Source organism: Oryctolagus cuniculus, chromosome 5, assembly GCF_051225735.1.
Source record: "Oryctolagus cuniculus isolate XC-2025 breed Fujian yellow rabbit chromosome 5, ASM5122573v1, whole genome shotgun sequence".
NCBI lineage: Eukaryota > Metazoa > Chordata > Mammalia > Lagomorpha > Leporidae > Oryctolagus > Oryctolagus cuniculus.
This window is the reverse complement of record NC_142871.1, coordinates 153,846,713-153,872,834: the sequence shown is the minus strand read 5'-3', so window position 1 is coordinate 153,872,834 and position 26,122 is coordinate 153,846,713. Positions and strand designations below refer to the sequence as shown.

General features: G+C 45.5%; 2 protein-coding genes across 16 annotated transcripts; one reads left to right on the top strand and one right to left on the bottom strand.

Annotated features, from left to right (window-relative positions):
- The first annotated feature begins 912 nt into the window (after positions 1-912).
- On the top strand, positions 913-7,897 carry LOC100347828 (zinc finger protein with KRAB and SCAN domains 4). 3 transcript variants are annotated; one of them, XM_008262441.5, is made up of 5 exons: positions 913-1,635; positions 2,921-3,068; positions 4,588-4,670; positions 5,583-5,706; positions 6,629-7,897. In XM_008262441.5, exons 1-5 carry the CDS (start codon positions 1,096-1,098, stop codon positions 7,489-7,491), a joined length of 1,758 nt encoding a protein of 585 aa, XP_008260663.1. In that variant the 5' UTR covers positions 913-1,095; the 3' UTR covers positions 7,492-7,897. The 3 variants fall into 3 exon arrangements, with proteins under 3 accessions (XP_008260663.1, XP_089190525.1, XP_069930447.1); XM_070074346.2 differs by having other exon boundaries at positions 950-1,176; XM_089334399.1 differs by lacking the exon at positions 5,583-5,706.
- LOC100341617 (uncharacterized) lies at positions 2,781-24,955 on the bottom strand. Of its 13 annotated transcripts, none has more exons than XM_070074359.2 (6): positions 24,825-24,955; positions 22,049-23,105; positions 16,775-16,882; positions 11,592-11,744; positions 4,506-4,621; positions 2,870-3,131 (listed from the first exon to the last, which is right to left on the bottom strand). In XM_070074359.2, the coding sequence occupies exon 2, from the start codon at positions 23,046-23,048 to the stop codon at positions 22,242-22,244; it is 807 nt and encodes a 268-aa protein (XP_069930460.1). In that variant the 5' UTR covers positions 23,049-23,105; positions 24,825-24,955; the 3' UTR covers positions 2,870-3,131; positions 4,506-4,621; positions 11,592-11,744; positions 16,775-16,882; positions 22,049-22,241. The 13 variants fall into 13 exon arrangements, with proteins under 13 accessions (XP_089190538.1, XP_069930460.1, XP_069930466.1 ...); XM_070074365.2 differs by lacking the exon at positions 16,775-16,882 and having other exon boundaries at positions 22,049-22,140; positions 22,234-23,105; XM_089334412.1 differs by lacking the exon at positions 16,775-16,882 and having other exon boundaries at positions 2,781-3,131.
- Positions 24,956-26,122: the final 1,167 nt, after the last annotated feature.

The window sequence follows — 26,122 nt, the reverse complement described above, 5'->3', positions numbered from 1 at the left end:
ACTGCCATCTTCATGTACAGATTGAGAAAGTCAGGCATGGAAGAATAGGTTGCTTGCCAAAATCATCCAGTTAGAATAAGTCGCTTGCCGAAATCATCCAGTTAGAATAAGTGGTGAAGCCGGGGCTACTCAAGCAAGCTGACTTGAGTGTGCATTCAATGATGGTGCAAGGCTCTGGGGAAGAGACAGAAAGGAGAGACTGGCGTCTCTGAGGCTGGATCCTAGGGAGTTTCTCCAAGTGGAGAGCAGTGTGAGCTTAGCTGTCTGATAGGAGGTCATGGAAGGTGGACACTTCGGGGCAGGAAGGGATCTCGCTCTACTTTTGCCAGATAAATGGTTAAAGTAACAGAATGGCTACTTTGGCAGTTTAGTGCCTATAATGTATTCAGGTTTAGGGGAGGTGAGAACCAGAGAAGCTGGTGGACAGGGCTTTCTTTCAGTTAGTTCGGCCTAGAAGAGGAGGAATGAAAACAGCCCATGCAGGAGGGAGAAGGGAGCAGTCACCGCCCTCCCTCAGCACGTGGCTGGTGATGGGTTCCACTAGTTTGATGTTTAGGAGAGAAACTGATGGTCCTCCTGCCGAAGTTCTCAGGGCTCTGTGGAAATCCTGCTTTCTGGATGAATTTTAGGGTCAGTGTTTGCCTTTGGGTTAGTCAAGCTTTGCAACAGAAAGCATGCGTGTGTGTGTGTGTGTGTGTGTGTGTGTGTGTGTTGTGTGTTGGGGGGGTGGGGGAGCGATGCATAGACAATCCTTCCAGGATTTAAAGAGCCATGCGTATTTCTTAGGATCCAGGGCCTGTCATCCTTTCTTCCCCTGACTACCCTTCCTTGGAGCGGAAGTAAGGACAGGATCGCTAAGGGGTTAATTCAGAGGAAACCACAGAGAGCAAGTTCCTAGAGAGCCCAGGAAGTGGCCTTGGTTCCCACCGAGGCTTCCTGCGCCCCAGCCTCAACTTCTCCTCCTAGAGAACATTCTTGTTCTCCCTGAGGACTTCCTTTGAAATTATTTATTGTGGGGTTCAGGGTGAGGTGCAAAGGAGGACGCTGCCAAAGCACGCTCAGCGCTGCGCGTCCGGGGTGTCCTGGACCCTTGGCATGACAGCAGGGGGCCACCTGCAGCTCTCCTGGCTAGCGGCGATTGAGGACTCCTCTGAAGATACACAGCTCGCAGCTAGAGTGAGGCCCTTAGTAGTCTCTGGGCTCAGGATGGCTAACAATCCGAGAGAAAACGCAGGCTCGGACGCCCAGTCTGCCGAGGACCAGACAGGGCTCCTGACTGTGAAGGTAGAAAAGGAGGAAGCGTTCGCGGTGGCGGCGGCGGCGGCGGCGAGCGCACCTGGCAGCCCCGCTCCGGGCCCCGAACGATCCCGCCAGCGCTTTCGAGGCTTTCGGTACCCAGAAGCCGCGGGTCCCCGCGAGGCGCTGAGCCGGCTCCGGGAGCTCTGCCGACAGTGGCTGCGGCCCGACCTGCACAGCAAGGAGCAGATCCTGGAGCTGCTGGTGCTGGAGCAGTTCCTGACCATCCTGCCCGGGGACCTGCAGCGCTGGGTGCGCAAGCAGCGCCCAGAGAGCGGGGAGGAGGTCGTGGCGCTGTTGGAGTATTTGGAGAGGCAGCTGGAGGAGCCGCCGCCGCAGGTAGAAAGAGCAGGTTTAGTATCTGAGCGCTGCGGTCTGTGTCTTCCAGAAACCTCCAGATCCAGTGGAGGGCGTTACTCTCCCCGTCTCCTTTTGTGCTGTGAACCTCCCTGGCAGTAGGTGAAGGCCCTCCCCTTTCTCAGAGGAATGTTTTTAAGTACAAAGGAAGATTCAGAGGGTTCCAAAAGAACTGAATGCTATTGGAATTCTGGGGGTTAAAGTACTACGTTTGTCATAAAATGATACATGTGCTTTTTACTTAGAGCACTAAATAAAACCTAGGGACAGGGCCAATGCCTGGTGATTTCAAAGTGGCAGTGCGTGTGAGTGACATTGACCGTATGTGCCTGGCTGTAATGTGATGTGAAAACACCTGTGGTTCCTATTGGTGCCAGAGTCCTGGGCACTGCTTATGCCACACTGGTTTTCTGCTTTCATTCATAATCAAAGGAAAAATAATGGTTTTTTCCTATCAGATTCATGGACCACTTGGGAAGGAGTCCATGGGCCATTGGTTACAAACCTCAGGGAGAAGCTGGGTCCATTTGGAACCTCCATCTCCTCTCCTATTTAATGAGGCAGTCTCCCTGGCATCTTCCTGTGTCCTTTGCACTTTCCCTCAGAGGTCATTGGCCCAAGACTTCCAACCAGTGGCCTGGAGTCCAAGATTCTTGACTTGGCACTATTGCACCTGAGCCCTGAGACAGTGAACAGTCATGTCAAATCTCGTAGCTTTGATCTTTGTATAGGACATGAGAAATTCTTAGCTGTACACGTGGAGAAATATCTTGAAAAGTATAATTTAACTATAAATGTCCTGGGAAGAAAATGAAGACATGTCATGTACTGGACAGACTTCACATACTGTGACCTCACTGGTCCCAACAAACCTTAGGCTAGAAATTATTATTCTCATTTTTTCAGAGAAGATATTAGTATTCTGTGAGAATTTATCAGCAATTTCCAAACAGTTGTCATAGAAGCACAACTGTATGTGATGAGGGAGTGTAGACTAATGGTTAAGAGCATGGGCTGGGGAGTCCTCCTCCTGAGCTGTCATCCTAGCATTGCCACTTTTTAGCTGGGTGACTTGTGCAAGCAGCCTAACCTCTACCCTAGTTTGCCCATCACAAAAATCTAGTAACTGACATGTGTGTTGTCTGTATTGAATGAGTTAATATTCATAAAATTTTAGCAGTAGTGCCTGGAAAATACAAAGCATTGCACAAAGAAAGCATGACAGAAGTGTTTGTTGAATAAATAAAAATAAATGAATGACTTCTAGGTCCCAGCTGGTGACCAGGGGCAAGAACCACTCTGTTGCAAGATGGTCCTGTTGACACCAGCTCAGGGGTTACAAAGCAGCCAGTTCCAGCAGATAAAGTTCCTGCTCAAACATGAATCTCTGGAACCCCAGCCCTCACAAAACAGAGGTGAGTGTTATCTTCTGGACTGTTTGAATTCTGCAGACTTCATCCAGTTCCATTGAGGCATCCCTGAAAAGACATATCCATTAACAGTTACTTTGTGTGTTCATCACTGATTGACTGTACTCAAGACTAAAACAGAAATTTCAAACAGTAGTGGAAAAAAACTCTTCTCCCAAAAGATGGACATAGTAAATAAGACTTATTGAAATTGGTATCTGAAAAGAATTGTTTTTAACAGCACAGTGGTTTCCACTCATTTAATATAAATTGATGGAGGCCTCCTCTGTAGTAGCCAGTGTTGTCAGCACTAGGGATAGAGCCAGCTGTAAGAATTCTTTCTCCAATTGAGCTTACATTCTGGTAGGGAGGATACAAATAAATTTGTAATAGAATTATAGGGACCTGCTTTATGGTGCAGTGAGTTAAACCCCCACATGCAATGCCAGCATCCCATATGTGTGCTGGTTCAAGTCCTGGCTGCTCTACTTCCAATCCAGCTCCCTGCTAATGCACCTGGGAAAGCAGCAGAAGATGGTGCTAGTACTTGGGCCTCTGCATCCACGTGGAATACCTGGTTGGAGTTCCAGGCTCCTGGCTTCAGCCTGGCCAAGCCCTGGCTGTTGTGGCCATTTGGATAGTGAACCAGTGGATGGAAGATCTCTTTGTCTCCCCCCAACTCCTTCAACAAAACTCTGCCTCTCAAGTTTTTTTTTTTAAATAAAGAAAGAATTACAGATATTAGTAAGTACTACGAAGAAAATAAGGCAGGATTTGTAAACTCAGCCAGAATATTCCAGAAAAAATAGGGCTGCTATAAATAAAGAATCTGAAACTAGAAGAGGGTGAACATCAGTCAACTACAGTCCTTGTTCTACATCTGCAGTGAACATTTGGGCAGATTCCTGAAACGTGCAACTTTTGGACATGCTATCCAACACAGTCTTCCTTTTCCAACCAAGACCCTGCCTAAATCAGCTTATTTTCACCCCTTGCAGAGTTTACTTCTGATAGAGAAATATGCAGTTCCCCTCTACTTCTTTCTTGGATCTGAGCAAGTTCTATAAAAACAGACTCCAACTTCTTCCTTTATGAGCCCAACTTCACTGGACCCCTTTTAGTCTTTCCAAACACAAAAGCACCCTAACAGGTACTGTAGACATTCTAACTAAACACAACAACAGCCACATAAGGCCAACAAAAACCCAAAACCCACAACATCCCTCTTTAGTCCCCATCTTCCAGCAAATTTCGGACTGAAATATCTGAAAACGAAAAGCTTTGTTTCTATGTTGCTTTTATTTCACCATTCCTACCAAGGATTCTGCCCATGGGTTTTCCGTACCTGCCAGGACTCCTTAGGCCCTAGGACTGGAGATGGTAGGGATCAGGCATTTTGGAAAGGAACACAACTCCATAAATTTCATGGCAAAATTTACTAACCCAGTTTTTGAAACTTGGATCCCACAAAACAGGGAGGCTGCATTCTAGGGTAGATCTCATGCAGAGCTTCTTTCCTTCTTAGTTCTCCAGGTTCCTGAGCTTGCCCAGGGAGGAAGCTGCGGAGAAGACAAGGTGGTAGGCGCCAGGCTCACTCCAGAGTCCCAGGTGAGCCGGAGTCTGCCTTTTTCCCCACCCCCAACAGCCCACAGCCTATACCCTTCACTGCTGTTAGGATTCCTGTTAGATTCCCCCTTCCCCAGTTCTGCTTCGTGCCTATGCTAGAAATGTAGGATTTGAGCTTTCTCATCTATCCCTAAGTTGCTTATCATTTTCTGCCTTCAATTTGGTACCCACTTCGATTTCCCTGTTTTCTGCAGTAAGGGCTCTCTGTGCTTCTCAGATCTTTCCCACCCCTTCTTTTAGGTCAGCCCCTTTATCAGTGACATTTTATTTTTCAGTGAGGGAAATCCAGCAAATGCAAATTGAAGGTTTTGTTGTGATGGTGGATTTGTTTGTTAGAGTACAATGCACTGTGCTATTGGTGAGTGATACAAAGACCTGGCCTCTGCCCTTAAAGAACTTACACTTGAAAGGATAAATAAAATGTGTATTTCTAGTCAAAAATTATTCATGCTACAATCTGAACCATCTTTATTTAACCTAGATTTTAATATCTTACTCAGTCTTTCATATTCTGCTTAAAGATCTCAGTGTTAGAGGCTCTGTAATATTTTTCCCCCTCATCTCAGACTTACACGTCATTGTATTTTAAAAATCATTCATGTAAATGAGCCCCACACCCATTTTGTCAAAGCACACTCCAAATCTTTTTTGAAGGGTTTAAATGGTTTTGCCACAATGACACTGTTCACTTTCTGTTTAGATGTTTCTGTGAAAGTATTTCTCCTAATGTATGTAGCATTTCTTTCGTTTTGTGATAAAGATGTTATTGAGATATGGTTAAGTTGGCTCTTTTTTAAAGAGCCCCTTTAAAAGGTATATTCATTCTCTGCCTGTACCCCATTTTGGTAATGATTATGGGCAAAAAGAACCAGATGCCATTACTTACTGTTCTAGGGGTTTCTGAAAATGGAAGATGTGGCCCAGACTGCCTCCCCTGGGTGGAAACAGCTAAATTCATCTCAGATGCACCTCTGCAGAGATGAAATCCAGGAGAACTGTGACAGCCTACTTCCCCCGGGTAAGGCTGCTGGGTAGTGATCTCTCTGAAGGCATCTCGGTTTTTGTTGTGCATTAAAACCCATTGGACTGTTAGAAACTGGAGTAAGTGTGGATTCAGTACTGCCATTTCTGAACCCCTGTTGCTGACTAGTTGTGTAACTTGTTCCTAAACCATTCTGATCCCTGTTTCTTCTCCACTCTGCAGGGCCTTGGTCAGTTTAAGTGACATGAAGTAGGGACAGCCCTTAGAATGGGCCTGGCTTATCCTATGTGCCCTCTAAGTGGACAATGATGTTCAGGAGAAAGCCTGACAGACCACCACAGGAAAAGAGCCAGGCAGTGTGAGAGATGAAAGAGATCTCAGGAATTAGCTACATACCCTGACCTTAAAGAGTTGAAGGAGCAGAGGCATGGAAGATTGCCTGACTTGTCTGAGGTCACATAGCTTGTTGGAAGCTCATAACTCCCAGTGCCAGTGCTGGTTCTGTTTGGAGATCCTGCCTTTGCCAAGAATACGAGCCAAGATGACAGCCTGTACCATTGATCACTGCCTATTTCTGAGTCCCCACTCTCACAGTCTCTTACAGAATTCATGCTCTATCATCTGCTGCTCAGATTTTTAGTATCTAATACTAGGTGTACGGTGCTGTCTTACTATCCTTAGAGCTGAGACTCCCCCACTGTATCCCCGGCACAGCCCTTTAATCTCACCTCTTTTCTTTTACTCTAGCCATTTCCACTTTGTGCCCTTCTTCTGATGTCCCCATTTCCATTTCAGATCTCCCTGGGACCCCTGTTCCCCACTTTATACTCATCGTGATTGTGCACTTAAAGCCTTATCCTTGACCTGTGTGTAGACCTCTGTCATGCTTGCCCCATAACTCATCACAGCGCTTTCCTCCATGGCAGTGCAGAACTAACGGTGGGCATTGTTGTTCCAGGTGCTGACACACAGACCAAGGTCAGGGACTTGCCTCCAGCCGAGCCACATGCAGAACAGGAGCCCGGCCAGACACCAGGGCACCTGGGTGGTGACACTGCCCAGATTACCACAGGTGCACAAGCTGGTGAGCTGGAGGGCAGGCTGCAGAGAAAGCCGAGAAATGCCTCAGGGAGGAGGCAGCACATTTGCCTTGAATGTGGGAAGAGTTTTGCTCAGAGTTCAGGCCTGACTAAGCACAGGAGAATCCACACTGGAGAGAAACCCTACGAATGTGAAGACTGTGGGAAGACCTTCATTGGGAGCTCTGCCCTCATTATTCACCAGAGGGTCCATACTGGGGAGAAGCCATATGAGTGTGAGGAATGCGGCAAGGTCTTCAGTCACAGTTCAAACCTTATCAAGCACCAGAGAACCCACACTGGGGAGAAGCCCTACGAGTGTGAGGATTGTGGGAAAACCTTCAGCCAAAGCTGCAGCCTTCTTGAACATCATAAAATTCACACAGGGGAGAAGCCATACCAGTGCAACCTGTGCGGCAAAGCTTTTAGGCGGAATTCCCATCTCCTAAGACATCAGAGGATCCATGGTGATAAAAGCAATCAGAAACCTGAGCATGGGGAGGCCTGGGAATGCCAGAGTCGGGTGGAAGGCCAGTGGGAAAATGTTGAAACTCCTGTGTCTTACAAATGCAGTGAGTGTGAAAGAAGTTTTACATGGAATAGAAGCCTCCTTGAACATCAAAAAATCCACACTGGTGAGAAGCCCTATCAGTGTGACATGTGTGGAAAAGGCTTCACCCGAACCTCATACCTTGTTCAACATCAGCGAAGCCATGTAGGGAAGAGAATTCCATCGCAGTGATCCATGCTGTGCGTGACACAGTAGGTGCTCATTCCTCATGGAGCTGAGGCCACGCTGGGGCCCAGTCCATCCTGACTACAAAGTGTGGTCTGGGGCTTTATTTACCACCACACACCATTATGTGTTAGAAAATATGGGCTGATGGGGCCGGCACCGTGGCGTAGCAGGTGAGCCCACCACCTGCAGTGCCAGCATCCCATATGGGTGCCCGGTTTGAGTCCCGGCTACTCCACTTCCAATCCAGCTCTCTGCTATGGCCTGGGAAAGCAGTGGAAGATGGCCCAAGTGCTTGGGCCCCTGCCATTGCAGCCATCTGGGGGGTGAACCAGATGGAAGACCCCTCTCTCTCTCTGCCTTTGCCTCTCTGTAACTCTTTCAAATAAATAAAACTTTAAAAATATATATATATGGGGGCTGAGATGCAGTATCTTCTGTTCCCTGCAACATGATTGGGAAAATACTCATTTGATAAGGAAGCCATGGAGTATTGTCTGGAAGAGGAAGCGCCTGAAACAGTTTTTTATTACTCACTGAACTTAAATTGCCTTCCAGAGTAGCTAAGTGCCCTCAGCCAATATTTGTGTCTCCTCAGTGGATAGCTCTGGTGTGGGAGTCTGCTGCTCTTACCATTCTTTTTGCCTATAATGAATCCTTCAAAAGTATTTTGCTCCTCATTGTGCCTTGCATATAGGTGCTATTAAACATTTACTCAATGTTTCAGTAAATGACCTGCAGAGCTCAGAAAAATCTTTGTCTAGATTTCTGAAGAATTCCTAAGGTCATTTGTATTTTTGTTTGGGGTTCTAGATTCTGGCTCAATCTAGTGTGTGTGTGTGTGTGTGCCAAGTACACAGAATTTCCAGAGGTGGGGAAAACATATTTCTTCACTAGGACAGCATTTATAATACAAATGCCTTACACAGCATCCCTATCATTAAACCATTGTTAGACTTGCTCAAACTCCAGACTTCAGTCAATGTCAACTCTCTAAGTTCACATTACTTTTGCTATTTATTAAGGGAAAACCTTTCACATTCAGGTAAATGGTAATCAGTTTTTAAGTCAGATCAGACATTATGAATTTTAATGTTATTTCTGTAATGCTTTACATTTTGTTTCTCACCTTTTGCTTATCTTGGGCCTGATGAATTACTAAGATATTGGGGCCAGCGCTGTGGTGTAGCAGGTAAAGCTGCCACCTGCAGTGCCAGCATCCCATGTGGGCGTCGGCTCAAGTCCTGGCTGCTCCACTTCTGATCCAGCTCTCTGCTGTGGCCTGGGAAAGCAGTAGAGGATGGCCCATAGTCCTTGGGCCCCTGCAACCATGTGGGATACCTGGAAGAAGCTCCTGGCTTCAGATTGGCACAGCTCTGACTGTTGCGGCCAATTGGGGAGTGAACCAGTGGACGGAAGACTTCTCTCTCTCTCCCCTCTCTGTGTAACTCATTCAAGTAAATAAATAAATCTTTTTTTAAAAAAAGAAGATACAATTGTGAGAGTTAATCATAAGAAATAAGAATTTTGTGATATCCATCCACTGCTTTGACTTGTACTCTTCTAAGACTGATATCTTCTTCCCTGGTGCTTGAGTATATATCATGTTTCTCGTGTTGCCAGATTGTGTCATGAATGAATTTGCTCTAAAGAAATCCTTGTTTTTTTTTTTTGTTTTTTTTGTTTTTTTTTTTTTTTAATTTTTGACAGGCAGAGTGGACAGTGAGAGAGAGAGACAGAGAGAGAAAGGTCTTCCTTTGCCGTTGGTTCACCCTCCAATGGCCGCTGCTGCAGCCGGCGCACCGCGCTGATCCGATGGCAGGAGCCAGGAGCCAGGTGCTTTTCCTGGTCTCCCATGGGGTGCAGGGCCCAAGCACCTGGGCCATCCTCCACTGCACTCCCTGGCCATAGCAGAGAGCTGGCCTGGAAGAGGGGCAACCGGGACAGAATCCGGCGCCCCGACCGGGACTAGAACCCGGTGTACCGGCGCCGCAAGGTGGAGGATTAGCCTATTGAGCCATGGCGCCGGCTAACTTGTTTTATTCTATCACCAGCTTAGTGGTGTTGTGCATTTCAGACTACCTGTTCTGGATTCTCACTCTCATTACGGACTTGCCAAATTGTAGTCCTCTACTTTTATTAATTCCCCTATTCAGTTCAACCTAATTTAAAATCTCCTTTCCAAAGTTCTGTAGTTTCTCTACTCAATCTTTTCTAGCCTTTTCAAATTCTTTTAAACTAATCTTATTTTCGTTATCTCTGTAAAGTTCACCATTTCCTTTTCTCTCCTTTAATCTTTACTTTTCCTAAATATTTGCTAATAGCTTGGTCTTAAACACTAAAACTCATTAGGAAATGGTTACTCTGCTTTTTCTTTGCTGCAGTTTCTGACAGTACATAAAGAGATGCATGTGAAAACTTTTTACAAGCTAGAAAGCATTATACAAATACAACTCACTGATATTAACAAGACTACTCTGTCTCCTTTCTGTTCTGAGTCTGAAAGTCTTAAAAGAAAAGTAGCGGAAAAATGCTTTTGAGTGCCTACTATGCTATAATAGCATAGCATAAAAGGGATAAAGCCTCTACCCATACATGTATGTGCATGTATGTATATGCACGTGTGCATCTGTTCTTGGGCTTAGGCTTTTTGTATAAGGTTGCTAAGATTTTTACACAAATAGGGCAGTGCCTATGACTGGTAAACTGAGGGCTGTAGTTCACAAGAGAGGAACAGTCACCCTCAGCTAGATGACCTGTTATCATGTGGACATGGTAACACGTTAGAGAGATAAAAAGAGTCACACCAACTCTGTCAGGATTGGTAAAAGGCAAGTCTGAAAAGTACATTGGAGGGGCCGTCCTTTCCACAGCAAGGTTAAACTTTAATCAGTGAGTACCAGGGAGGCATTGAGATTTTATTATCAAACTATTATGCAATTATTTGACAGTATTGTGTAATTTCAAATAAAATCATTTTGCTGATAGTCTTTTGGACATCCCACTTTTGTGTAAAACCAGGGTGTGTTTGTAAATAAGTGAATTATAAAATAGATTTATCTGTAGCTTACTTATAAGACTATCCATGGGAGATGGTGCTGTGGCGCAGTGGGTTAAAGCCCTGGCCTGAAGCGCCAGCATCCCATGTGGGCGCTGGTTTGAGTCCCAGCTGCTCCACTTCTGATCCAGCTCTCTGCTGTGACCTGGGAGAGCAATGGAGGATGGCCCAAGTCCTTGGGCCCCTGCACCTGTGTGGGAGACCTGGAAGAAGCTCCTGGCTCCTGGCTCCTGGTTTCAGCCAGTTAAAGCCCTGGTCATTTCAGTCATCTGGGGAGTGAACCAGTGGAAGATCTCTATCTCTCCTTTACCCTTGTACTCTGCCTTTCAAATAAAGAAAGCTTATTTTTTTAAGTGAACATATGCTTTTTCTTTTTACTGGTGATGCTTAATGTGAAAAAGTCCTTTGCTACACCTATATGATGTATTTACTGAGTTTCATTTCTGTTGTGTGTCCTCTGATGTTGGGTAGGAAATCTCTACAGCAGTCTCTTATATTTAAGACTCCTGTGCAAAATGACCTTGCTTAAGTTTAATGAGACTTGAGCTCACTCCAAGGCCTCCTACACTGAAGACAGACAGAAGGGTTCGTGATGGCTGACAAGATCACTGCAGGACCTGAGTTTTGCCATAGTCTCTACTCTGACAAAACTCCCCTCCAGATGACCTCCTTGTTGTTTACTGGGACTTGGGTTTGCAGTGAAGGAACATCAAGACTGAGAACACTCACTGGGTTTCGTTCAGTTTGGTCACAGCAGTATTTAAGCAGGGGTTTGCTTGATTAGGAAGAGGTATTTTCAGAACAACAACTTTTCTACTCACTTTGCAATGAAAGTCTACTTCTTTTAGTGCAGTCACTGAGGTTGAGAATTGTGAACAACCTGAATAGAGGTTTCCAATTCTCAGAACATTTTGAGAGACTGAATTTCAGAGAAAATCCCTCCAGATGGCTCAGGTCCCTTTATCAGCAGTACTTGACTTAGTGTGAGGTAGGGTTGGTTGTGCTTTTTAAAGGGGCTTCCTAATCCCTCTCTCTCTCACTCACTCACTTGTGTAAACTAATCAGAAACCCATGGACTCTTCCAGTGTGGATCCCCTGCGGAATGTTCCCATCTAGACTCTTGGGCATCATCCTGCGTTGGAATTCTTCTGGAAAACTCTGCTTTCAAATGGGCTTCTTATTTAAGGCCAGGAGTCACCATCTGAAAACACAAGTTGATCATACAATTAGCATCCTTCTCCTAGAACTAGTGAGAGGGATTCAAAGGTAACATAGCCAGTAACCCACAGAGAGAAACAGCTCTTTAATACAAAAGACCTAAGTAAGAATACATAATTGATAAGTTTATTTTGGTGTAAGAAAGTTTTAAAATTTATGCATGATATTTTCATGATATACATTTTTCATGAATACCCACTGTATACACAGATTTCAAAAATTTTGCACCAAAATAAACATCTCTTTAATCCCACTTTCCATGGACATCCTAAAGTATCTTCATGTTTTCTTCTTTCTGCTTTCTTTGGGTCTATTTTCCTATTCTTTCTTTTTAAAAAATTCTCAAAATGGAAATTTAAAGTGTTACATATTTTCAGCTTTCCTTAATATAGTCTTATATTTTGAAAGGAAATAATTTACCTAAAGAGCTATATAAAGTACAACTAACATGGTAGATCTCGATTAATGGTGGCTAATTATCATTAAAGTAATACAAAAGTAAAATACAAGGAAGAAAATAGGAAAGAGACTCAATAATTATTCAAGGTCTCTTGTAAACATAATAACATAGAAAGCAGCAGATGAAATAAGAGGTCATTATATACACAAGACATCCTACTATTTACTTGGAGACATTATAAAATCTCAAAGTTGGAATAAAGGGGCCAGTGCTGTGGTACAGCGGGTTAACGCCCTGGCCCGCAGTACTAACATCCCATATGGGCGCTGGTTCAAAACCTGGCTGCTCCTCTTCTGATCCAGCTCTCTGCTATGGCCTGGGAAAGCAGTGGAAGATGGCCCAAGTCCTTGGACCCCTGCACCCCTGTGGGGAACTGGAAGAAGCTCCTGGCTTTGGATTGGCACAGCTACAGCTGTTGGCAGCCAATTGGGGAGTGAACCAGCAGATGGAAGACCTCTCTCTCTCTCTCTCTGCCTCTCCTCTCTCTGTGTAACTCTGACTTTCAAATAAATAAATAAATCTTTAAAAAAAAAAAAAAAAAAAGAAGAAGTTAGAAGTGATACCAGAGAATATCTGGTCATCTCCTGGATTTAAAATTGAAAATTAGCATTAGCCTTGGTATTACAGTTATTTACAGAAAAAGACAAACTGAAATCAAGTACCCTTGAATCGAACCTTAAGAGTTTTACTAGTACAATACATTGTTTTTTTGTTTTTTTAAAGACTGATTTGTTTGGACTGGCATTGCGGCATAGCAGGTTAAGCTGCTGCTTACAATGCCAGTATCCCACATGGGCACCAATTCGAGTCTAGGTTGCTCCACTTATTTTTTATTTTTATTTTATTTTTGACAGGCAGAGTGGACAGTGAGAGAGAAAGATATAGAGAGAAAGGTCTTCCTTTTGCCGTTGGTTCACTCTCCAATGGCCACCGCGGCTGGCGCGCTGCGGCCGGCGCACCGTGCTGATCCGATGGTAGGAGCCAGGTACTTATCCTGGTCTCCCATGGGGTGCAGGGCCCAAGGACTTGGGCCATCCTCCACTGTACTCCCTGGCCACAGCAGAGAGCTGGCCTGGAAGAGGGGCAACCGGGACAGAATCCGGCGCCCCGACCGGGACTAGAACCTGGTGTGCCGGCGCCGCAAGGCGGAGGATTCGCCTAGTGAGCCACGGCACTGGCCGGTTGCTCCGATTTCGATCTAGCTCCCTGCTAATGTACCTGGGGAAGAAGCAGAAAATGGCCCAAATCCTTGAGCATGTGCACCCATGTGGGAGACCCAGATGGAGTTCTAGGCTCCTGGTTTTGGCATGGCCCAGCCCCAGCTGTTGTAGCCGTTTGGAGAGTGAACCAGCAGACAGAAGATCTTTCCCATTCTGTTTCTCCCTCTCTCTGTGTAACTTTTCATTTATTTGTTTGTTTGTTTGTTTGAGAGAAAGAGTGAGAGCTCTTCCATCTGCAAGTTCTCTCCCCCAAATGGCTGCAAGGAAGCCAAGAGCCAAGAGCTTCAACTGAGTCTCCCACATGGGTGTAGGGGCCCAAGCACAGGTCCATCTTTTGCTGCTTTCCCAGGCATATTAGCAGAGAGCTGGACTGGGAGTGGAGCAGCCAGGACATGAATCAGCACCCACTGGGATGCTAACATTGACAGCAGCAGCTTAATCTGCTACACCACAATGCTGATCCCCCCATGTTGGCTCTTAAAGCCCATGAACATAACCTTCCCATTAAAACTCTCATAATACAGCATAGTGGTTAAAAGAACAGGTTACCAACCTGACTTTTAGCTTTTTAGTTCCTGACACTACCATTTCCAAGCTTTGTGATCTTAGGAAAGTTATTTAATATTTCTGTTCCCAAGGTTTTTTCCACTGTAAATGAGAAATAGTATCTATCTTATAACATTGTTTTTCATTGAGAAAACTACATAAAAGATATTCATAAAAAGTCACAGCATAGGGGCCAGCACTGTGGCACAGTAGCTTAGGCATCCACCTGCAGCGCTGGCATCCCATATGAGTGCCATTCATGTCCCTGCTGCTCCTCTTCTGATCCAGCTCTCTACTATGGCCTGGGAAAGTAGTAGAAGACGGCCCAAGTGCTTGGGCCCCTGCACCCATGTGGGAGACCTGGAAGAAGCTCCTGGCTCCTGGCTTCAGCTCAGCTCTGGCTGTTGTGACCATTTGGGTTGTGAACCAGTGATGGACGATCTCTCTCTCTCTGACTGTAACTCTACCTTTTAAATAAACAAATAAAATCTTTAAAAAAGAAAAATAAAGAAAGAAAGAAAAGAAAACACCAGCAAACAGAAGCTGAGGCTGCAGGCCAGCCCGAAACATATCCTTGAGCTTCAGGAATTAAAAAAAAAAAAAAAGTCCTAGCATAGAAAGCATGCCATGAATATTGTCTATCATAGTGGGAATACTTTGTGAATTTTGTTGTAAAAATTATTTCTGCCCACTATATAAATAGCAAACTTAGCTTCTTGACTTGTTTTGGCTAACAAAATATAAGTGGACATGATAGATGCCTAAAAAGCCATCACAAGGACCTACCATTGTTTTTCTATTGCAATAAGAACAGCACATCCATAAGGTAGGACTATTTCTGTGGTCTAGATCCTAGAATGCAGAGAATGCTTTGTAGAGCTGCAACTGACCCACAATTGACAGACAATATAAATAAAAGCCAGACTTTGTTATTATAAGCCACAGAAATGTAGGAGGTTGGTAATTATCTAATAAAAAGCCAACTGATCCTGATTAGCCCAAGCTGACTTGTAGAATCTCAAGTCCTCTCACTGCACTAGAGGCTGCAGAGAATCCATAAGGAGTCACACATAATCCTTGCAAAGAACTCATTATCCAATGAGCAGGACAATGGAGACAAATACAAAGCAAAATAGAAGGTAACTGTCCTAAGAAAGAAATAATGTGGTCTATGGGACATTGAAGAAAGGAAGAATTGGAAGTGGATAACAGAATGAAAGTGTATTTGTTTAGAAATCAGACATCAATAGAGCTCAATCTAAGACATTTCAATGAATTGGGAAACTACCAAGTAAAACTTATTTTAAACATCTTCTAGAGTAGTCTCTTTCATAGTTTTTAATAGTGAACTTTATAATCCCAACTAAGCACCCTAACTGTGGTAAGGATCCAAAGATTTTCCCCTGAGGAATAAACTGTCTTTACAAGAAATTCAACTACCACTATTGTTCATACTGGAGCATGTTGGCCTGAAGTATGAGCAAGAGTAAAGGGGACCTGCTCATGTGTCTATCCCCTAAATCATTATTAAAGGGATCCGAGGTGGCTACACAGAACATGTGACCACAAAACCTTATTAGAGAATTCAGCTGTAAACCTCAAGCCAATATTTGTCTAATGCTTGCTTAAAGTATCTGAAATTAGAGGGAAGCTTCATAACACTTTTAATTTCATGTAAAGCAAGATTATCAAAGCAAAATCCTAAACATACTCTCTTAACCAAAATGCTTCAGTGAGTTAGAAATTTCATGGGAGAACTAACTACATCTCACAGCATGGATCAATTTCACTTAGTGTTGAAAGAAATAAGCCAGATACAAAAGGGTACATGATGTACATGGTTCAATAAAAGGAAAAGATTGATAAACTGGACTCTCTTAAAATCAAAAGTTGATGTCCATCAAAGGACACAGAAAGGGAATAAAAACACTAGCTACAGAGTTGGAGGTGGTATTTACATTTCTTGTGAAAAGGGCTCATGTTCAGAATATGTAAATAATTCCTACAGTATGTATAAAAATTCAGTTAGGAACTATTCAAAAAACACCAAATGACCAAAAAGCAAGCAGTAATTTAATCTATACTGTTCAAGAGATGTTGTCTCATCTCTCAAGGTTACCAACTGCATAAACAAGGCTAAGAAGTAGCCAGACTAAAAGAGCTACCATGTGCTTGTAGTACTGGCCATCCAGGAAGACATGTAAAAGAGCAAAATGCCTCTTCCAAAAATGGTACACTGAGTTACAATGTAAACTGCATTTCTTACTGCACAAAGTGTTTGGAAAACACTGGCCTAAAGAATGTTTCACACTTAGCATAAAAAGCAATTTCTTGGTGTCATGACAAAATATTCTCGGGTGTATGTATTCTACGGTCAGCCACTGAAAACGTCCTTCTCTTCCCTCACATGGGTGTGCTTCCCATATGCTCCTCCTGCTGTGCCTTCCTTCTCTCTTCTTTCCCATGTGGTTGAAGAAGTCATCGTTTTCTCCAAGATTTCATTCTCTCCAAAACCTTTTCAGCAGTTTCATGAGTTTCATGCAACATGCTCTATAGAGCCACTAGTGGCTTCCTCACTGAAATTACAGTTTCTATTGACTCTTTTCTCCCCATTCCCAAATAAACTCTAAGGCCCCTGTGAGTAGGGTGCTTTCTTCATTTAAACAAGACCCAACCAAAACCAAATTAATACCTTAAAATAAATATCTTAAACTGAGCTCCAAAGGACTAGCCATTTATATACATGTGTCCTGGCCCTCTAACACTAAATTCTTCAGAAGCACTCACTGGTGAATATTTACAGCTGTGTTGGTTTGGGGTGGGATGTGGTAACGCTGCAGTGGTGATCCCAGAAGGACATTCTTCCCTTGAAGACTCTGCCCACAAACCTCCATCCTAGACAAACCAAGATAGCTAGGGTTAATAAGACAAACAAACCTTAAAGATAACTGTCGCTCCCCCTCTTCGTGGAGGAACGACACAGGACCCTGCGCTGTTCTTTCGCCTGCTCGGCCCTCCCCGGGTTTGCTGCTGGTTCTTCCCGGGTTGGCTACTATCTGTCGCTCCCCCTCTTCGTGGAGGAACGACACAGGACCCTGCGCTGTTCTTTTGTCTGCTCGGCCCTCCCCGAGTTTGCTGCTGGTTCTTCCCGGGTTGGCTACTATCCCTTCCACCTCCGTGGAAGGGCAGTTCCCCCTGGCCACATTCCCCACTTCCGCAGGGGAGCGGCACACTGCCGGCCGGCTCTTCTCGGGGGCTGCACAGGTGTTCCTTCAGCTAGATGTTCCCCTTAGACGTTCCCCGTGCATGCCGTCTCTCTCCTCCTTTATAGTCCTCCTCCGCCAATCCCAACTCGGCTGCCCACACGCAGAGTACGCTGCTCTCCTCCAATCAGTAGCAAGTCCTACAGTTTATTGGTTGAACTGGAGGCAGCTGTGCGGAAGCTGTTTACCTCTCTCCCAGCGCCATATTGTGGGAGAGCAGATGCATAGAATAAGTCTTAATTCCAGTAACTCAGTCTAGTCCGGTTTGCTCCCCACAGATCCCCCTTTCTTTTTATTTTTGGCGTTGATACGCGCCTGTCTTCGGTGTCCCGCGGCACACACTCTGCTCTACTTGCTAGAGTTGCCACAGGTTCTTACAAGTCCTATCAATCAGGCAAACCGAATCCGGGTCCTCTCTTCACCATGTTGTGAGGAGGTTTTTAGGCGCTGATGCGTGCCTGTGTTCGGTGACCTGCGGCTCACACTCTGGTCGAGCCGCCTGCTGGCGCTTACCGCCTTAATCAGGCAGACCGACTCCAAGCTTTCTCATTGCCGTATTGTGGGGGAGACTTATTAGTGTTGGTTCGTGCCTATCTTCGGTGACCTGCAGCTCATACTCTGGTCGAGCTTCTTGCTGGTGCTTACCGCCTTAATCAGGCAGACCGAATCCAAGCCTCCTAATTGTTGTATTGTGGGGAGGCCTTACTGATGTTAATTTGTGCCTGTCTTCGGTGACCTGCGGCGCATAAGCTGCTAGCCGCCCGCAGGTGCTCATCGCCTCAATCAGGCAGACCGAATCCAAGCTTTCTCATTGCCATGTTGAGGGGAGGCCTTTCTATTTCTCTATTTCTCTATCTCCGGGCATTCCTATTTCTCCCATTTTACTTCTATCTTCCAGCATTCCTATTTCTCTCACTTTACTTCTAAATTTCTATTTCTCTTATCCCTGCAGCTTCCCGGCACCTCGCCCTGCCGGCAGGCTCCGCCCCGAGGCTATTTCTCGGCGGCTTTCCGGCTGAGCCGCTTCAGCCCGCGTCTCTCTCATCTGCGCTGCTTCCCGGCTTTGCGCGGCTTGGCTTCGCGCGCTCCGCGGTCTCCACGCCCTTCGCGTCTGCACCACGGCCTCGCGCCAGCCCCGTTCCCTATCTACTTGTGCCCCGCACGCTCTCTCTGCGCGCGGCAGCCTCCACGAGTCACACAGCGTAGCTTACGTGTCCGCCACTAGCATTCAATCTAAGTTCCCCGGGCTAGCCTGGCGAATTCAACCCAGCTTACGTCTCCGCCCCACGGTTTGGCTTCCCGTCCTTTGCTCCCCGGGCTAATCAGACGGATCCCAACCAGGCTTACGTTTCAGCTTCTGGTTTCAACTTTTCGCCCCCTATTCCCGGGCTAACTTGAGAATCCCAAAGTGGCTTTCGTTTCAGCCTCGGCCTGCCCCCCGCAGCTTCAATTTCCCTAACACTTTTCTCTACCCGGTATGTTTCCCTAAGTTTTCTTCCAACAATATTCCTCCCTCATTTCTCCTGGCCTCTCCCCACAGTCCGTATCCAAGTCTAAGTTTCTTATAGGTTTCACTTTCACTTTCAACCTGTAGTCCGTATCTGAGTCTAAGTTTCTTCTTGCTTTCACTTTAAATCCTAACTTCTTTCCCACAGTCCGTATCCGAGTCCAAGCCTCCTCCAGGTTTCACTTTCGCTTTCAATCTCCTAGCTTCCCCGCCATAGTCCGCATCCGAGTCTATGAAAGCTTTCACTTTCGCTTTCAATCCTAACTTCTTTCCCACAGTCCATATCCGAGTCTATGCCTAGGCTTTCAATAGCTTCTTCCGGCACCTAGGCTCTTTGCTAGTCTCTCTCTCCGGTATTTTCCACTTCTTCCCATTTCTTCTCTCCTAGGTCTCCTATCCGTCCTAGGTTTCCTAATCCGAGTCACGGCACCATTATGTCGCTCCCCCTCTTCGTGGAGGAATGACACAAGACCCTGCCTAGGCTTCATATCCGAGTCACGGCACCATTATGTCGCTCCCCCTCCTCGTGGAGGAACGACACAGGACCCTGCGCTGTTCTTTCGCCTGCTCGGCCCTCCCCGGGTTTGCTGCTGGTTCTTCCCGGGTTGGCTACTATCTGTCGCTCCCCCTCTTCGTGGAGGAACGACACAGGACCCTGCGCTGTTCTTTTGTCTGCTCGGCCCTCCCCGAGTTTGCTGCTGGTTCTTCCCGGGTTGGCTACTATCCCTTCCACCTCCGTGGAAGGGCAGTTCCCCCTGGCCACATTCCCCACTTCCGCAGGGGAGCGGCACACTGCCGGCCGGCTCTTCTCGGGGGCTGCACAGGTGTTCCTTCAGCTAGATGTTCCCCTTAGACGTTCCCCGTGCATGCCGTCTCTCTCCTCCTTTATAGTCCTCCTCCGCCAATCCCAACTCGGCTGCCCACACGCAGAGTACGCTGCTCTCCTCCAATCAGTAGCAAGTCCTACAGTTTATTGGTTGAACTGGAGGCAGCTGTGCGGAAGCTGTTTACTTCTCTCCCAGCGCCATATTGTGGGAGAGCAGATGCATAGAATAAGTCTTAATTCCAGTAACTCAGTCTAGTCCGGTTTGCTCCCCACAGATAACAGTGTAGAAATGAGGTGACAGGGAAGATCAAGGAGAAAATCAAAGTCTCCCTCAGTCGCCAAAGGCAGAAAGAAGCACTGCAAAGTAATTCACACTTTCAACCTAGCCAAGAAAATTGCCTGGTGCTTCATGGAGGGTTTCTGCCTGTAAGTGTATGCTTTGCTTCTTCAAACATGCGCCACTCCATGAGGTTTTACTTCCCCAAATTGAACTCCAGAAACATAACCTTCCCTGCCTTCAACCCTCACTTCCTGGGGAGGGTGGTGGGTACTACCCTAATCCCACGGTCTTCATAAGACACTTTTTAAAATGCCGTGACTTCACTGCCTATTGGCCACAAGTTATCTCAGGGGTCATGGAGCCCAGTGTGTTACAGCTGATCTGCTTGAAGTGAGGACAGAAAACCTGAGGGAAATCGTGCATCCCTTTGCAGTAAAAGTCCCGTTCTGAGAAATGTACACATTTTTACCTTCCCAGGCAATGTTCTATTCATAATGTGGACCACAGCAATCTGCGATTTCTATCCATTTGGTGTTCATCTTAAAACAAGTTAAGTTTCAGGGATCAAAAGAATTTCAAGTCTGTTACCAAGGTGTGAAAAATCATAGTTAAAACAGAAAAATTATTTTCAAAGTAATCTGAAAGCCCAGATTTCTCTCTTGAAAAAAATTTTTTTTTTGACAGAGTGGACAGTGAGAGAGAGAAAGAAAGAAAGGTCTTCCTTTGCCGTTGGTTCACCCTCCAATGGCCGCCACGCTGATCCGATGGCAGGAGCCAGGTGCTTCTCCTGGTCTCCCATGGGGTGCAGGGCCCAAGCACTTGGGCCATCCTCCACTGCACTCCCAGGCCACAGCAGAAAGCTGGCCTGGAAGAGGGGCAACCAGGACAGAATCCGGCACCCCGACCGGGACTAGAATCCGGTGTGCTGCCGCCGCAAGGGGGAGGATTAGCCTAGTGAGCCACGGCGCCGGCCAACTCTCTTGAATTTCATCTGCAGATATAGGGGTTGAGGATTAGGGTTAAGAAGTAAGGCTATAATTTAGGCTATGGTCCCGGGTCCAGGGCACAGCTCTACAGGAATTCCCACAGATGTAGTAAAAACATTTTTTCCAAACTTAACTCATTAACTTTCTATCATCTCTTAAATCTAGGCTCTCCTGGCTAATAATAGGTTTCAAGTATCACTTTTTTTTTTTTGACAGGCAGAGTGGACAGTGAGAGAGAGAGACAGAGAGAAAGGTAGGTTTTCAAGTATCACTTTGTCACTTAAATAAACCCTTGAAAGTCATTCTAAAATCAATGTCAACGCCCACTCAGGCACAGCTCCCAGGAGCGTCATATTCTGAGTCTTTGCATATTCCACTACAAAGGAGAAACACTGAACGCAAGGGTCAGAAGTCAGAGACACCTGCAGTTTCTTGGAAGATTTTCTGGTTTTGTTGTTGTTGTTCATGAACCTCAGTCAAGTTCAGAGGCTTATTTATTAACCCATAAGTCAAAAAGCCTGGGAAACTGCTAACTAAGCAAGAACAATCTTGAAGAATTATCTATTAGGATTCTTATCCTGTATTCTTGTATCAGAGATCATGTATCTTCCGCCAAAGGGCACTAATTCTGTTAATCATGGCTAAACGCATAGTGCTACATCAAAGGCAAAGAAAGATCACGCATTGTACTTCTAGATTCAATGACGATATGTGCTCCCTATCTAACCAATCACCATTGCTTCCAACTTCAAAATTTATGTTTCATCTATAAAACTGGAAGCAGCAAAATACCAATAAAAAGTCTGCATATAAGAAATATAAAAACAATGCTTAAATTAGTTGTTTTCTCTGACTAAACCAATACAAACTACACTATGATATAATTTTCTTTCATTTCCATTTTATTTAAAAGATGGAGAGGTGGAGACAGACAGCAGACAGAGGGGGATCTTCCATCTGCTTGGTTAACTCCCCAAACCCTCAACAGCCAGGGCTGGGCCAGGTCAAAGCCAAGAAGCCAATCCAGATCTCCAACATGGGTGCCAGGGATCCAAATATTTGTACCTTCAAGGGTGCCCATCAGCAGTAATCTAGAATTGGAAGCAGAGACAGGACCAGGAACAGACACTCCAATACAGGATGTGGGAGTCCAACCAGCATCTTAACTGCCCCGGTATGTAATTTTTAAATGTCCTTACCTTATGAGTTGTAAAACTTCATTCTGAGAAGTAGATGTGATTTCAGGGCCTTAGTCTAAGTCACTTTTCAGTGACTTTTCACATCAACATTCCTAGAGACAAAGTACCGATACATTTAAACTGTCACCATCCTCTTCTTTTATACTAAAATCTGATGCAATAAGAGGCCTGGGGAATATCCTCACCACATAAGTCACTGATATTTTCCTTTGGCGTGTATTTTCTGATGTTTAGTGAGATTAGAGCTTCCACGAAAAGCTTTCCCACACTCGTTACACTCATACGGTTTCTCTCCAGTATGAACTCTCTGATGATGAATTAGGGTTGAGATCTGGCTGAATGCTTTGCTACACTCCCCACACTCATAGGGCTTTTCTCCAGAGTGGATCCGCTGGTGATTAATCAGGGCTGAGTTCACATAGAAGGCCTTCCCACACTCCTTACACTCATACGGCTTCTCTCCTGTGTGGATTCTCTGGTGCTTGATGAGCGCTGAGCTGACGCTGAAAGCCTTCCCACAGTCATGACACGTGTACGGCTTCTCCCCAGTATGGATTCTCTGGTGTTTAATCAGGTCTGAGCTCACACTAAATGCTCTGCCACATTCATTACATTCATAGGGTTTCTCTCCATTGTGGATTCTCTGGTGTATAATCAGGTGTGCTCTCACACTAAAGGCCTTCTTACACTTGTTACAAGTGTAGGGCTTCTCCCCAGTGTGGATTCGTTCATGCACAGTGAGGGTTGAGCGCACACTGAAGGCCTTTCCACAGTGATCACACTCGTAGGGCTTCTCGCCAGTGTGGATTCTCCGATGTCGAAGGAGGCCCGAGCTCTGGGCAAATTTCTTTCCACACTCACTGCATCTATACTGTTTTTCTTCTGTGGGGCTGCCCTCCGGCTTCTCTAACTGATCCTCATACTCAGAGACTTTTCCACACTCAGGTATCTGTAAAGTATCCTCATTATACATGCCATGAACCTTGTGGTACGGATGCATCCTTGGAAAATCTTCCCTTTAGAGCTGACACCTTATTCACACCTCTGGCCTTGATTCCTGAAATAATAAATAGACTTTTTAAATGGACGTTACTCCCAGCTGCTAAAGTAATGTATTGTGATGCAGACTTAGCGAGGGCTCTCCAACATGTTTGGTAATCCCAGCACACACCAATCATATGGCAGCCACATCAAATGTTTTCATTCAGCCTGTACCATGATACATCACAGAGCTACTGGAATGAATACCTGACCCAAATGGCTATTTAAATGTAGCCTCCGGGTCCGCATTGAGGCATAGGGGTTAAAGCCACCGCTTGCAGTGCCAGCATCCTATATGGGCACTGGTTCGAGTCCCAGCTGCTCCACTTCTGATCCAGCTCTCTGCTATGGCCTGGGAAAGAAGTAGAAGATGGCCCAAGTGCTTAAGCCCCCTGCACCGACGTGGGAAACACAGAAGAAGCTCCTGGCTCCAGAGAAGCTAAGCCCTGGCCATTGTGGCCATTTGGGGAGTGAACCAGAGGATGGAAGACCTCTTTCTCTCTTTGCCTCTGTAACTTTGCCTTTCAAATAAGATAAATACATCTTTTTTAAAAAAGTATCCTCTATAAAGGTATCTAAAACAGAATCTGGGATATAAAAATAACAGAATTTCTACCTCGAAAGACTTCATACTTAACTAAATTGGAAAATAAGGCAGAAATTGAAGAATCACAGATATAGATGGAATACAGAATTAGATAAGAAAAAAGGAACAGAAGCTCAATCAGAAATTTGGAAAAACGACAGTATCATTGACAGGTATGTTTTACCACCCACAGAAGTCCACACTGCTGGAGCTGGAAGAGACACAGCGGACAGCGGAAGCTCTGCCCCTTGCAATGCCATTATTATTGCAAGCAGCTGCTGTCGCTATGATACTCTGTATCTTAGCAACAGGGCTGTTCCGTCACCTCTGCAAGTGTGACAAAGTACATCCTTCCCGTCTCTAAAGGCAAAAGGGTCCCATCAGCCCATCCCATCTTCAAAGCTCAGATTAAGGTGTGAAGAACATAGCCGATGGCTGACACTCTCTGAGCCTCTAGCAACGAACCCCAATGTTGCTACCTAACTGGTTAAAACTTTTGCTCCAAACTCAAAATTACACTAATTATCCCTCTCTGCCTTTTTCCATTCAACAAACTGGCTCAACAGCGATCAGCTGACATTTTGCACTCTTGAGAATGGCACTTCGCCTCTGTGGTCACCCACCCTCCAACCTAGAACTTCATATAATGCTGACAACAAGTCTAACCCCAATCGCGCAACATCCCACCCCACTCCATGCCCCCCCCCCCAAAGCTCGCAGAGAGCTGGGGCCACAGGGCTAAGAGAAAATACGGTTGTAGTCTTCCACCCTGCCCCCAGAAAGTCAGCCCTGTCTGCAGCAGAGCCTTCCGGTCCTCGAGGCTCATCCAAGGCCCGGGGGCACTGGACCCTGGACGCCGGCCTGGAGACGCTCTCGCCGCAGGTCGCGGGCTCTCAGGGAAGTCGGTTCAGCCAGGCGCAGCGAGAGAAAGGAAGGGATGGAGGAAGCGGGAGGAGAAAGGGCAGCAGGGAACAAGAGGGAGAGAGCAAGGGTCGGAGTGCGAGAGAGCAGGCGGAAAGGAGGGGGCTGGGAAGGGAGGGAAATAGCGGAGCTGAGGCGACCTGCTTAGAACGCGCTTTCTCCCTTCCTCCAAGACTGCTCACCTCGGGGCTCCCACAAAACCTAGGCCAAAGTCACGAGGAAACTCACCGGCAGCACCGCGACTACACGAAACCCACCGAACAACTGCAGGCAGCCGGCGGCCTAGAGCGGGCGACTTCCGCAGACTCCCGCCCCCGGCAGCTGCCGAGCCGCTCTAGGATCCTGGAGGCCTCCCTCTCAGTGGTCGGCGAGCTGACGCGTCTAGAAGAGGCATCAAGAGCAGAGGAGACTCTCCAATACCTCTGATACTTCCCTCCTTCGAGTCTGAGGATAAGCACTCGCAGGAAGCCCAACAAGATGGTTTTAAAGCACTTGATATATGTTTTTGTATTTTTATATTCAAATAACTAGGAAATGGTCCATAAAACCGCCCGAAACAGAAGAATTTCACACAAATTTTGGGAAACAATGCCATCAATGTGTCATGTATGACAAGAACTGGCATTCTAAGTCATCCTATGCAAACACTCATTAAATGAGCAATTACTTAATATATATTTATTGAGGTCCTATCAGGTTCAAACCTGGAATGTTATGGCAAATGTCAGAAAAAGACAATATTCTTCCCTTCAGAATACATTCCTCTCACATGTTCCAGTGGAGGCAACACGAACAGCCATATAAAGCTTGTGACACGAACAAGCTAGCACAGATAAATAATGGCATATGTAATGGTAGTTATCTTCTCGCCTAAAGTAGGTCTGATGATGAGTGTCCAAGTAAGCAAATTCCCCCATGCCTCCCAGCTTTTTTCTAGTGATCTCACATATAGTTTTATTCTTGAAATCTTAGTTTAGCTAGTCCACTTCCATACCCCCTTGGGTATTTTAAAATATACATTATTTATTCAGTAAATTGTTTTACTTTTTAAAAAATGTGTAACTGACATATAAAATTATACATATTAATTGGCTACTATGTGATGTTTTGATACACATATCATTGTGTAATGTCCAGTCAGTGTATCTGTTTCATCAAACATTTTACGTGTCTTTATGTAGATCACATCCCCAATCCTATCCTCTAGTTTTTTAAAATACAGAAATAAATGTTGGCCTCTTAGGAGGAATGTGGTAGAATTCCCTCTTTTATTTTTCAAAAGATTTTAAGAAGTATTGGAGCATATTCTTTAAATGTTTGCTTGAATTCAGCAGTGAAGTTCTCTGCTTCTGGGCTTTTCTTTGTTAGAAGACATTTTGCTACTGATTCAATCTTGCTACTTATTAATGGTCAGTTTAGGTATATTCTATTCATTCATAACTCAATCTTGATAAGGTGCTTGTGTACAGGAATTTGCCATTTCTTCTAGGTTATCGATTCTGCAACATAATTGATCCTTAAACTAG

Bases quoted from the DNA above. Each gene is read 5' to 3' on its own strand.
- LOC100347828 (XM_008262441.5), top strand. From the start codon at position 1,096: ATGACAGCAGGGGGCCACCTGCAGCTCTCCTGGCTAGCGGCGATTGAG. The intron at 1,636-2,920 runs GTAGAAAGAGCA...AATGACTTCTAG, and splicing joins TGGAGGAGCCGCCGCCGCAG to GTCCCAGCTGGTGACCAGGG. The intron at 5,707-6,628 runs GTAAGGCTGCTG...TTGTTGTTCCAG, and splicing joins TGACAGCCTACTTCCCCCGG to GTGCTGACACACAGACCAAG.
- LOC100341617 (XM_089334412.1), bottom strand. From the start codon at position 23,048: ATGCATCCGTACCACAAGGTTCATGGCATGTATAATGAGGATACTTTA.